Source organism: Diabrotica virgifera, chromosome 9 (genome assembly GCF_917563875.1).
Source record: "Diabrotica virgifera virgifera chromosome 9, PGI_DIABVI_V3a".
NCBI classification, from domain to species: Eukaryota; Metazoa; Arthropoda; class Insecta; order Coleoptera; family Chrysomelidae; genus Diabrotica; species Diabrotica virgifera.
The window spans coordinates 36,641,253-36,655,869 of record NC_065451.1 but is presented as its reverse complement, the minus strand read 5'-3'; the positions used below and the strand labels follow the sequence as shown (position 1 = coordinate 36,655,869).

At 32.1% G+C, this 14,617-nt stretch overlaps 1 protein-coding gene across 2 annotated transcripts in view; it reads right to left on the bottom strand.

The window, feature by feature from the left end:
* Window positions 1-14,617, bottom strand: part of LOC114329386 (brain protein I3) — an 85,140-nt gene that overhangs the window by 21,734 nt on the left and 48,789 nt on the right. Inside the window, exon 1 of one of the 2 annotated variants that reach the window (XM_028278470.2) lies at window positions 2,939-3,045. The exons of the other annotated variant lie outside the window; for it this stretch is intronic. Within the exon in view, the coding sequence (XP_028134271.1) occupies window positions 2,939-2,990 (52 nt within the window). The 5' untranslated portion in view covers window positions 2,991-3,045. Of the gene's footprint in view, window positions 1-2,938; window positions 3,046-14,617 lie in introns of those variants that run through there. 2 annotated transcript variants of the gene reach the window in all.

Genomic DNA, 14,617 nt, shown 5'->3' with positions numbered 1-14,617 from the left:
TATATTTTTATTGCAATACAACTCTGTAATGATAACGCCACCATCGCTTGCCGATATCTAGTCTTCTCCCTGTGTACCCGCACTCCCAATAACAACCAACCACTACCATCAATCCGCGCTGGTAATGGAACACCAGCCAAAAGTATAAAATCCCGCGAATAACAACTAGAACTAAGTTAGATCCGGAGTACTGATACGGCAAAAACTTCTACCAGGGTCTCTGAGTACTGATCAGATGCCATAGACCTTCGACGTACCTCCGATAAGTATTTATCGACCTCCTCCATTACCATATTTCGCCTGGGCCGAGTATTAATATAACGAGATTGTTAAAACCGAAAATGAAGAACTGATAAAATTCTGCACGAATAACTATTTTGGAATTAACAACACATTTTTTGATCACAAAGACCAACACAAATATAAAAAGGAAAGAATCCCTTTCATTGGCTGTATACCATAATAAAAATTACTAAAGAAGTAAAAAATCTTCCTTTCTAGATGGTATATAATTTATTTAAAATTTTTCTTCAAAAAAGATCCAAGTTGGACTTAAAGTGGGTACATCACTGGTACGATACAAACAAACGTTTTCGGACTAATCAGTCTATCATCAGGTTAAAGTTCCAGATTCAAAGTAGTTGAAAGTAGCTACTGTGGTAGGTCGAATGACCTTACCAGTATAAGAATAAGCCATTTCGGCTACATCGAGAGTGACAATAAGTCGATGTTACAAGATTTAATTAAGTGTAATTAACCCAAAATGGAGTCTTCATCTTGGCTTCAAACTAAAAGGTTATGTTGAAGACAGTAAGAAACGGACTGAAAACGGACCGAAAACGAAAACGTTCAGTCCGTTTCCTACAGTCTTCAACAAAACCTATTAGTTTGAAGCCAAGATGAAGACTCCATTTTGGGTTAATTACTATTGTCACTATCGATGTAGCCGAAATGGCTTATTTTTTATACTGGTAAGGTCATTCGACCTACCACACTAGCTAATTTCAACTACTTTGGATCTGAAACTTTAACTTGATGATGGACTGATAGTCCGAAAACGTTTTTTTGTGTCGTACCAGTGATGTACCCACTTTAAGTCCAACTTGGATCTTTTTTGGAAAAAAATTTTAAATAAATTATATACCATCTACAAAGGAAGATTTTTACTTCTTTAGTAACCAACACAAATATTCATTTCATAAGACTTATGGACAGAGATCTATGACAGAAGTTATCAACAGAGATATACATCCATCACAAATAATCGACGTAAGATGCCTAACTCAACAGATGTATGTATGTATGTATTTAGTATCTATTATGTGAAATAGGGATTATCATGAAATACTTCGCACCAATACAAACAAACATCAGAGTCAAAGGACTAAATACGGAATGCATAGAATTCTTATGCAGAAAAAGAATATGAGAGAAGGTTATCGGCGAAAGCTGAGAATAACTCAGAAGTAACATAATAACGAAGCAACAGAATCACTTGGAGAGAGGAAAATAAAGAACACCAATAAATAAAAAAACCCATGGTTTGACAGGAATTGAAGACATGTAAAGAAAAGGACGAAGCTTTTATACAATACAGAACGCAACAAACTCTTTAGTCAGACTAATAAAAAGGGAACACTGGCAGAGCTTTTCAAAACAGATGGATCACGACTTCTATGGAACATAAAAAACAAATATGGATAATGATCAGAGGACAAAGAAAAGAAATCAACGAACTAATAACAAAGAAACACATTCAGAAGAAAACATAGGCAAACTACTTTCAATTTCTAATTGCTTATTGGTGCAGCTTAACTACGATGGTGATAATGAACCACCAACACTAGAAGTGACGACAAACGAAGAAATAAACATTCGAGTAGGGAGAGATAATAAAGTCATTAAGGAAAACCGAACGATCCCCTTAAGTACGGAGGATCAGTTCTAGCCAAACAGCTATTAAAAACTTAGCCAAAAAATAATAGGACAAAACAAATTAATGCAAGAATGAAGCTCCAGCATCCTAATAACTCTCTTCAAAAAGGGAGACAAGTCTGACCCGGGGAATTACAGAGGAATTAATGTATTAAACACAACACTAAAATGAACAACCAATGTGATAAGAAATAAACTGAATGAAACTATAACACAAGCGGAAGAACAATAAAGGTTTTAGACAAAGAAGATCATGCACCGACGCTATATTTATAATGAGGCAATTGGAAGATAAATCATTATAATATAAAAACGGCATATTTATGTTTCATGGACTTTAAGAAGGCATTTGACAGGGTCAAATAAAGAACGTTCTTCACTTATTGTAGGCAAGGAAAATATATCTAGGCCTAATCAAACAGATCCAAAATATCTACCAGAACAACACAATAAAAGAAAAAGCAGAAGAACTAACTGACCCAATTGAGGCTCTTAATGTGTTAAGACAGAGATATTCCTTGAGCCAGCCATTATTCAACCTGATCATGAATTGAATAATAAAGAGTAAGAACTAAAATTGATACCAAAATACGCGGCAGAAATACGACTTGACATAGAGAGAACAGAAAGATTGCTAGAAACAGCAGATATAAAATCCCTTAGAAAAATCGATGATAATACACTATGGGACAGAGCTAGAAGTACAGATATACAATGGAGATGCAAGGTGGAGGACATCCAGGACTGGATAAGAAAGAGGAGAGTAGAATAGAACGGTCATATAAGCCGAATGACAACAAATAGAGTAGCAAAGACGATGAGAGACGGCAAGAGGACGACAATGTAGAGAACATCAACAACTGGGTAAAAGGTAGAAGAGTAGAAGAGAATGATTATATAAGGAAAATGACAACAAATAGAGTAGTAAAGACGGCAAGAAATGGTTCCTTAATATGAAGACGATCAGTGGGAAGACCACGAAAAGAATGGAAGGACAACTTACTGAGGGCACATTGAAAAACAGACACAAATAATTTTTCCTGCAGGTAAAACATTATTAACTATTTTTGTACATTCACAGTATAATATTTTCTTCGCAGTTCTTAAAATACTGGTCCTAATTCCTGAGATAAGAAATAAAATGTAAAATATATTTTGTGCAAGCATTTTCATTTAAAAATTGCGTCACCAACGCGTTATCGTTTTATATAATTATTTGCTTTTATTATTTTATGACCGTCATTATTATGACTAAGTTCTTAATTTCTCTTTTAAGATAAGTCGGATAAGGATGTCTATTAACGATAAGTTGACAAGCTTTATATTTATTTCGTGCAATACATAATGCAAAACTCGATTCTGCACTGAATAGTGTTTGTATTTTTTGAACTATCATTAATTTTGTTATTTCCATTTGTTACAGTTTAAAATCCTTGTGGATATAGTTTCATTAATATTAAGAATTTTCAAAGTTTCATTTACTAGATTTTCATGGACAGGATGTCCAAAAAAACTTAATTTTAAATTAAATTAATTTGCACAAAAAGATGAATGTACTTTAGAGTCGGAAAAATGAAAGAATACCCATGAACGAACATAGAAAACACTCTGTATTTTCCTGTCACCGTGTCAAAAAGAAAATTGCCCAGCGCAAGTACATACATGTATGTAATTATAATTATTGCATGTACTCGCGCTGGCCAATTTTTTGTGTGACACGGTGACAGGAAAATACAGAGTGTTTTATATGTTCGTTCATGGGTATTTTTCATCTTTCCGACTGTATTTAAGGTACTAGCAGGTACACTTTAGAAGGCTAAAATTAAGTATGGATTTTTATTTTTAAAATATAATTTTTTTGCATATATTAGCATACTAGTAACGTCATATTATATCTAGAAGTGATGACGTAATCGATGGTTTCTTAAATGGGAATGGGAGTCGTGTGGCAGCTCATTTGAAAGTTTGCTCAATTCTCTATTCAGTAATATGCACATTAACATTATTATTTATATAGGGTGACCAAAAATGTTTTGAATTAAATTAGTTGACTCAAAAAGAAGAATATTATGTAATTAACTCAAAATACATTTTACCGGTCGACCCCAAAATCGCAACTGTCATCAACACGCCTAACTTCACGCGCAACTTTGATAGGAGAATAATTATAAATAAAAAACGCTGGACGGAAGGGCCGCCCGAGAACTTTATCATACCGATCTATTATCGTTATCGTACTAGATACTGGCATTCTAAAAAAATAACAAAGTTACTCGTTATTTTGATATTTTAGAAACACCTTGTATACTTGAAAATATTTTATGGTTCTACGCATCATTAATTTCTGCATTTGAGAAAATATTCGATGCCATATTTCGGGGGGACTCTATAGAGGTATAGATTATTGCATAAATCAATAGAATATCATGGTAGGGGAGCTAAAGCGGGGATTTTTGCAGTTACTCAAGCGCGTCAGATTATTACATGGGGAGAAACCTTGTACCCTGAAAATGTACTTCTACCATATATTGGCTCTTAATGCAGGGAAGTTCGTTAAGGGGGGGCCGAAAAAAATATATCCTTAGAAAAACTCGAAATCGTCATATTAAGATACGGTAAGTTAAGTACATACAAAACAGTGTATATTTCAAAAATCTGACGATTTGAGCGGGGCTTAAATAAATGGCTGAGTCCCAAAGTTTCACAAGAAAAAAGCGAATATTTCGCGAAATGAATGACAGATCGAAAAACTAAAAAATACGTACTCAATATTTTTCAAAAATCTATCGAATGATACCAAACACGACTTCTCACGGAGAGGTGTGGGGGTAAATTTAATATTTTAAATACGAATCCCGCGATATTTCGCGAAATGAACATCAGATCGAAAAACTGAAAAATACAATATTTTTGAAAAATCTATCGAATGGCACCAAACACGAACCCTCACGGAGGTGGGGTGGGGGTTACTTTAAAATCTTAAATGGAGCCCTCATTGTTTATTGCAAATTTGGATTCCTTACATAAAAATAAGTAACTTTTATTCGAAACATTTTTTCTAATTATGGATAGATGGCGTTATAATCTAAAAAAATGATTGTTGGAAATGGAAAAGTAAATTTAAAATGGACAAGTCCCCACTAAAATGGAAAACTTTACTGAACTTTTTTTGGTTTTAGGACCTAATAATCACAACCCAATAGGTCACCAAAGCGCTTGAGTGACTGCACATTTAGCATACTTTGCTCTCCCCTACCATTATAGTCATACTTTAATTTCAAATTAGTTCATTTTTCTGAGAAATTAATAGTTTATAATATTTCCATTTGATTCTATTTCTATTACGCTAGTCAATGCGCGAGATTAAGAACAAGATATTATCTCCGAATTCTATCCTACTGCATGGATTTTAATGAAATTTTGGGAGTAGCCCAACCTCCTAATTCAAAGTCTATCCTATATACTATGGCGCTTTTATCATATGGGCGGTTCCCACCACTTCTCGGGGGTAGAACATTTTTATTTTCGAATTACATAGAGAAAAAGGAAGATTTTTAAGAAAATTTAAAAATGCATTTTATAATTTGATCACATTTTTTACAAAAATCATTCATTTTAAACCCGTTCAACTTTTTAAAATTAGAAATAACACTATATTAAAAGGTATTGCAGAAGAAAAACAATGCATTTAAATTCTGGTGGATGAGGGGTTAAATGTATGTACTTCTCATTTTTCCTTAAAGTACATTTAGTCCAGAGCGCATCTGTTTTGACATGGACGTTGAGAGGTGACTCAAATTTTTTTGCAGAAATTGCTTGAAAATAACTTAAATAATAATATTTGAGTTATCCTCCCTCTCAAAACGGTTCGGAACATTGTTTAAATAATCAAAATGTCTAAATATGAAGGAAAAATTCAATTTTTTTATTGGCTTTTTGATTATAACTTTAAAACTGTTCATTTCTAAGAAAAGTTGTACTAATATAAAAGTTGCATAATTTAATTTCCTCCAATATAGAATTTGTTAAAAATTTAAAAAATAGTCACCCTTGTTGCAAAATAGCAATAATTGCGAAAAAAAAAACCATACAAAAACAAGTATTCGCATTATACGTTTTTCAACCATTTATGCTACACATAGGACCTTCATATTTCACCCAAAAAAACTCTTTGATATAGCAAAACAACAGTGTAAATTTCATTAAGATCGGTTTAATTGATTTTGCAAAATAAATTTTGCAATCCAGCTTTAGCAAAAAAATTCATTTTGTAATATGTTGCAGGACTGAAAATAAAGCAGATAGCAAGTTGAATTTTTTTTTGCTTATAGAAGTGTACTGTACCTTTCATTTGCAATTTGCAAAATTAAACTCGATTAATTACCACGACGTCAGTAAATTTTTTAAATAAACATTAATTGTGTGGTTGATTCACACAAGTTGATTTCCACCAAAATTTCTTCCAATCTTTATCTAATATATTATTTTCTTACTCCATATTTTGTTGTATTTTAATATTTTAATTCCACCAAAATCAAACTTATTTTATTATTGTTTGTGAAATATTGTTTAAACAACTGCATATGTTTAAAAATAATAACTTTTATTCTCTAGGTTAAAATATATGAGCAAAGAAAGTTTTTGATAAAAAAAGTGTTATTTCAAAGGATAGAGTATGTAACAATAAAACACTGAAAACGTTTGTTTTCTATACTTCCACAAAATTTATTACAACTAAGTGACTACAGCTGTTTCGGCAGAGTGCCTTTCTCAAGTGATTTAGTTTACAATGGTTTGCCTATTTAAAGTCTTTAACTGAAGAAGTTGAGGAGTGGGTTAAAGTCTTCAGTTAAATACCTTAAATAGGCAAACCATTGTAAACTAAATCACTTGAGAAAGGCACTCTGCCGAAACAGCTGTAGTCACTTAGTTGTAATAAATTTTGTGGAAGTATAGAAAACAAACGTTTTCAGTGTTTTATTGTTAGATAACATGAACTTCCATCAAGTAACGGTCGAATCCATCAATTATATATAGAGTATGTGTATTTATTTTGCAATAAACAAATTTATTTATTTATATCGAAATGTAATAAAAATTAAAATGTCATTATCAAAGGTCATTGGAATGCCCAATCAGAGCAAACTATCCGCTGTCCAACGCGTAGCACCAATAATTAATGTTTATTTAAAAAAATTCCTTACGCCGTGGTAGTTAGTTTTCGCAAAATCGATTTTAGTTTTGCAAATTTCAAATGAAAGGTACCAGAATTCAACTGGCTATCTGCTTTATTTTCAGTCCTGTAACATTTTGAAAAAATGATTTTTTTTTGCGAAAGTTGGATTGGAAAATTTATTTTGCAAAATATATTGAACCGATCTTAATGAAATTTACAGTATTGTTTTACTGTATCAAAAAATTTTTCTGGGTGAAATATGAAGGTCCTAAGTGTAGCATAAATGGTTGAAAAACGTAAAATGCGAATACTTGTTTTTGTATGGTTTTTTCGCAATTATTGCTATTTTGCAACAAGGGTGACTATTTTTTATATTTTTAACCAATTCTGTATTGTAGGAAATTCATGCCTGGTTGCACCAACAGATCTTAAGCTCCAGCTTAGCTAAGCTCTACTTATAGATAGGGCCTCCTTGAGTATCACTTACGGTGCACCATAATTTTAGATTCTTACCTTATTTTCAATTATATCTATTATTATATTATGGTATTCTTATTATAATATATTATAATTATATTATATTAATTCTTATGATATTCTCGACTTAAGCTTAAGATCTGTTGGTGCAACCGGGCATTAATTACGCAACTTTTATGTCAGTACAACTTTTCTCGGAAATGAATACTTTTATTGTTATAATCAAACAAAAAAGAAATCGAATTTTTCCTTCATTTTTTGCCATTTTGATTATTTAAATAACGTTCCGGACCTTTTTAGAGGGAGGATAACTCAAATATTATTATCTGAGTAATTTTCAAGCAATTCTGCAAAAAAATATGAGTCACCTCTTAACATCCAAATGTACTAATATTTTTACAGATGCGTCCTGGTCTAGTCATATATTTTTTGCACCATGTAAAATGTAACCGACATTTTACGGTGCTCACTTTAAAGGCCTTTTCAAACACTACAAAAGGCGTTGGTAGCATTATACGCCTAAAACCTACCGTTCCTCTGTTATTTCAAGTTGAATACACCAATTTGAGCATCCACCAGAAAACAAACTCTTTTCACCTACCACATCTCTTTTTGTATTATAAATAGAACATTTACGAAGGAACAAATCTCTTTGTTATTTATAATCTAAAAAATGTTTTATATAGTGTTTTTAGTTCGATGCATAGTTTTTAAGGTATTCACAAAAAACTGTCCGAAAAGGTGTCATTTTTCAATGAAAATGGCCAATTTTAAACTACGCATAACTCAAAAAGTATCGAGTTCTCAAAAAAAGTATGACCAGTTTTTGCTTAGAAATATGTTCTCTAGCCAATTCCGTGCTTATTTTGACCAACAAATCTTCCACCCCCTTGAAGGGGTGGGAACCGCCCCAAGATAAAAATCGCCATAGTATATAGGGTAGATTTTGTTTCTTGAGCTATTCCCTAGTTACTGTGAAAATATCAAGTACATCGACGTAGTAGGATGGAATTCGGAGCCAAATACCCTTATTGACTGCCCTATAATAATGTTCTGCTACTATCGCGTGAGAGAAGACACACACAAGATTATAGAAAAATTTCTATTTACTATAACTTTTCGAGTTTTTTAGCTACAGCAACGAGTTTTATGTCATTAGAAAGGTAATTTTGCATTTTTTCAAAATATGTAAAAATATACAGGGCGTACCTAAAAAAAATAAGAATATTTTTTCATTTTCGGTTCAACCGGAAGCCATATTTTGGGTAAGATTTATTGTGATAATAAATAATAAAGTACCATATACGTCTGCAAAATTGCAAATTTTAGTTTCTATTACAATGGAAGGAAGTTACGGGCACTCAAATATTTTTTTATAAAAAATTCATAACTCCCCTCCTATGGGGAGCTAAGAAATCTGACTGATGTCATTCAATTTACCGATAGGATATCAAAACTATATCAAAAAATAAACAAATTCCTTGGAGCCATTTTTGAGAAAATCTTCTTCAAATTTATGTTAAATTTTGACCCCCTAAATATAAGCAACCCATAACTTTTTCTAAAAAACGATATTCTTCTTATAGCCCCATATTTAGGCTATATAACGACTTTTTCAAATTAAACTTATCTTAAACATGTTTTCAGATAGGTATGGAAATGTGTCGGGTGGGTGGTCGGCCATTTTGCCGCCATTTTGAATTTGGAAATGTCAAATTCCGTATTTATATTTACCTATCGATGAGCTAACTTTGAGTTAAATTTGGGCCCTAAACAACCCCCCTATTTCGGCCCCCCTTTGAGAGGTTTTTTTGTTTCTCGACAAAATTCTCTTAAACTTACTCAAATCGAATTTCATCGAAATCGGTCCGGTAGTTTTTGCTGGGCGGTGGGGACATACGTACGTACATACGTACGTACATACTTCCGACATGTTTTTTTATTTGCTTTTTAGACTCAGGGGGACTCAAATCGTCGAAAAAAAGTGAAACCTGAAAAAAAATTTTTTGCACGGTCCTATAACTTTATCTATTATACTATACTATGTATGTAGTACGATAAATTAAAAAAAAAATTTCAATGCATATTTAATATGCATTGAAATCCAGATCCCATAGTTTTTTTGATTATAAAGTGAGTACAAAGAAATAAATAATAATTTTTTTTGTAATTATGTACTTCTTCAATTTACCGTGCTCTTCTTGTAGACTGTTCCCGATAAGGTAGAATTGTCGTTGTTTTGGACCGCGCCCACATCTTACTAGTGTTAGAACAGAAAAAGAAAACGTTTATTTCACAAATAAACGTTGCTTTTCATTTAAATTAAATATCAAACACCCTCCCACCTGCCTCTTAGCAGTTTGAACTTTTTAATTAAAGCGAAAAAAAAGTTTGATTTTTACTCATAAACATTTTTCTATTTTCTGACAGCAGTAAAATGTACACTAAGCATCAAAAGTAACGCACCCCCTTAAAATGGGACACTTTTGATGTCTTGAATTTCCTAAACTTGTTGTCCGATTTTAGTGATTTTTTTTAATATGTTATAGCTTTATTCTTCTAGAATATCGATGTAATACTATTGTTGCTAACCAAATAAGTGTCATTGTATACCGGGTGTAACAATGATAGTGTGTTTTTCTCTCAAAGTTCGGAACACCCTGTGGAATATTCTGGCGTATATAAAATATTGAAATTAAAACTCTACTGCAGCCTTGTGCTTTCTTAACATTATGCTTTTTGATTCATTAGCTTATGTTGGATAATAAAAAAGTTAGGTACTTCAACAACTAGCAACGTTCTTCATCAATACAGGGTGTTTCTAAATAAGTGCGACAAACTTTAAGAAGTAATTCTGCATAAAAAAATGATGACCGTTTGCTTTATAAACATATGTCCGCAAATGCTTCGTGTCCGAGATACGGGATGTTGAATTTTTTCTTACAAACTCACGATTTATTTATTGGTCTAAAACCGGTTGCGATATGCAAATGAAATTTGGTAGGTTTTAAGAGGTAGTTATTGCGCATTTTTGGCATACAATTAAGAATTTTATATTCACCATTGGCGTGCATACGGGTAATATTGCCGGGTAATATGACCCTTATGCACGCCAATGGCGAACATAAAATTCTTAATTGTATGCCAAAAAAATGCGCAATAACTACGTCTTAAAACCTACCAAATTTCATTTGCATATCTCATCTGGTTTTAGAGCAATAACTAAATCGTCAGTTTGTTAGAAAAAATTCAACATCCCGTATCTCGGAAACGAAGCATTTGCGGGCATATGTTTATAAAACAAATGGTCATTATTTTTTATGCAGAATTACCCCTTAAAGTTTGTCGCACTTATTTAGAAACACCCTGTATTGATGAAGAACATGGCTAGTGGTTAAAGCACCTTACTTTTTTATTATCCAACATAAGCTAATGAATCAAAAAGCATAATATTAAGAAAGCATAAGGCTACCGTTGAGTTTCAATTTCAATATTTTATATACGCCAGAATATTCCACAGGGTGTTCCGAACTTTGAGAGAAAAACACACTATCATTGTTACACCCGGTATACAATGATACTTATCTGTTTAGCAACAATCTTATTACATCGATATTCTTGAAGAACAAAGCTATAACATAATAAAAAAATCACTAAAATCGGACAACAGGTTTAGGAAATACAAGACATCAAAAATGTCCCATTTTTAAGGTGGTGCGTTCATTTTGGTGCTTAGTGTATTTTGAGTTATTATGTGAATTATAAATTTATTTGATTTAAAAATTACATACATTCTTCTTTTTGCGTTTATTAATTTAATTCAAAAATTATTTTTTGGCCACCCTGTCTAATTAATGATGTTAATGTTTATATTACTGAATAGAGAATTGAACATCCTTTCAAAGGAGCTACCACACGACCCCTATTTCCATTTAAAAAATTATCAATTACGTAATTACGAACAGATGGATGATGTCACTAGTATGATAGATATGCCAAAAAATTATAATTTAAAAACAAGAATCGACATGTTTCGGGATTTATATCCAAAATCGTCCATTTTAGCGAAAATGAATTTATTCCATAATTCTCCCCCTCTCTGTATAATAAAAATATTGCTTTCTATTGAATAATAATAATATAGGTACCTACAGTAGAAATTACCTATGTTATCTCACATATGATTATCTATGATTAACTAGAAATGTTTTTGAAATAAGTAGTGTTAAATATTTAAATAAGATAAGCACAATCATATGTAATAATCTCTTTGTTTAAATTTTAAAAATTAACATCATAAAGGTGGTAGGAATTAATGATTGCACCATAATAATAAATAGACAAAAATATTTAACTAAATATTTATAGTTTTAAGAGTGTAGGCACAAAATCTCGTAGCAACAGTGCATTTTAAATGTATTCTTTTTTTTTGAACCTGAGAAAATTAATAAATATTTTTGAAAAATTTAAACACAGAGTGAAAGATTATAAAGGCTGATTCATTTAGAGGTACTTTTTTAAAAAATTAAAAACAATTAAAAAATTAATTTTATTTCTTACAAATGTTGACCATGACTGCGGTTAAGACGGTCCATTCTGAACTGAAGATTTAATTCTCGATGACTCGTTCGAGCTTTTCGATTAGTATTTGACCAGTGACTCGAGTTAATCCTGGCCTCCAATGCGTCAATCGTAGCCGGTTTATTCATGTAGATTTTGGACTTGAGGTAGTCCCAGAAGAAAACGACTAGACGTGTCATGTCACAGGATATAGGCGGCCAAGTCACTGGTCCGAAGCGTAAAATAAATTGCTCACCGAACCGTTTTCTCAGTAAAGCCATGCTTTCACGGGATGTATGGCAGTTGGCGCCATATTTTTGGAACCAAATGTCACTTGAACTACGAACTTCAATTTCTGGTACCAAATAGTCCGTTATCATGGCGCTATAATGGTCTCCATTCACAGTAATATTCTGGCCGATCCAAGACATGAACCGACGATAACACCGGCCCAATAAACCACACCAAACAGTGGTTTTTTCTGAATGTATTGGCAACTCTTGAACTTCTTTGGGTTGCTCATGAACCCAAATACGGGCATTTTGTTTATTCACGTCCTCATAAGCCAAAAACTAGCCTCATCGTAAAACATTTTTTTTTTGCTCTAAGCGCACGAAGCACATTCCTCATTGAACGCCTATTTTCGTAATACAGCTAAATAATTTCTAGACGTTGTGCCGAGTTAATTCTTTCTAGGATGAAATATCAAACAATACTGAATCAGAAAGCAACTTCAGGTGATACCATTCATGCACGATCTCCCAACAAATTCTCACCAAAAAAAGTACCTCTAAATGAATCACCCATTATTATTACCGAGAGCCGAAAGTCGCTTAGAATAAAAAAAAGTTTATTTGGAATGAGGTATTTGAAATTAAAAGTCACACTAAATTTTCTCTTTTTTTCACCCCTGTAACTTATTAAAATATACTAATCTTTCATTCTGCGTTTAAATTTTTCAAAAATATTAAGTATTATTATATAATCAAATTCCCTTCTACCATATTGGTGTCGTGAATACAATAATAACTTAGATATTGTGCACAAATTTACGCCACTGACTTCTATTTTGTGCAAAGACTTTTGCTTCTTTCCAGGATTTGCCTCTCTTTTGTAGAACTTTTCCAATAGCTTGGTCCCATGTTTCTCTTGCTTCCTAAATCATTTTCACCGGTCTTCTATCGTCTAGTCTTTTTAAATGTCCCCACCAGCTGATTTGTCTTTTTTCTATGAATTCTAAAATTGATTCCACCTCCAGATTTTTTCTTATCTGCTCATTTCTTACTCTGATTTTTCAAAAATACTTATTAGTTTCTAGGATTCGAAAAAATGAATACAGTTCAAATGCATTGATCCGAGATTTTAGCCTATCCTCTTAATATATACAGTGCTAGTCAAAATTTCCTCCCCTCGTATCTTTTAACGGTTATATACTCCATCTAATTTACTAACCGTTGCACGTCATCCGCGTCATAGCCCGTGACGTCACATGATACCAACACGAAATATTTAGACGGTAGGTGTGTTCTTTTTTAGAATCACTTTGCCGAGTACACTGACATTACAGCCACTAGACATATTTTATTATATACGCGTAGAAATAATATTTAAAGATTTCTATTAATGTTAACTTAAAGAAATACGCAATATTATGTTTCATTTAATTTGTATAAATGGATTATAAAGCGTTTTTATGAAGCACATTTGTGCGGAATACACTGTAACTATAATCGAACGAAGGTGATATTTTGGTATAAATTGGTAACATTTATTTGACAGTTGCGGTGATGACACTTCATATTTGTTTATATTCTTTACTATAAGTATCTGTTTCATTATATTTACTGTTTTTATTATGTACTTTAACGTAAGATTATAACTTAGTTCTTGATTTCTATTTCTAAAGTTTTTATCTATTTACATTGAATATTATTTTGTTTTGCTGTATAATCCACTTCCGCAAAAATTGTGTGATGTATTTGATTTAAAATGAATTCAAGAATTTTTTGTAATTGGGCAACAATGTCAACTTAGATCTCTAACGTAGATAATGACGTGCAACGGTAAGTAAATTAGACGGACTGTACCTACTTATAATGGTGACATTAGAAGGGAGGAAATAAACGGACGTAGCTTCTCAACTAGTGATAACATGTGACGTAATACTCATGTCATAAAAATGACGTTACAGTCACTGTGACTCATAATTTTGGGCCATATGGATATATATCTCGTTTGAAGGATATTGAAAATACCTATTTAATCATACTAATTTTGTTTGGGTTTAAGCTCATTTTGATGAATAATTCAAATAAATACTCTTAAAATACTAATAAAAATATGGTAGTTTCGGTTTCGTAAAGAATTTTTTTTTTCGGTGGGTACCCAAACCACCACCTGTAGGATAAGGCTTAGTGCGTCACTGATTAGAGATAAATTTTTAAGTTAATGTAAAACATAATATCATTT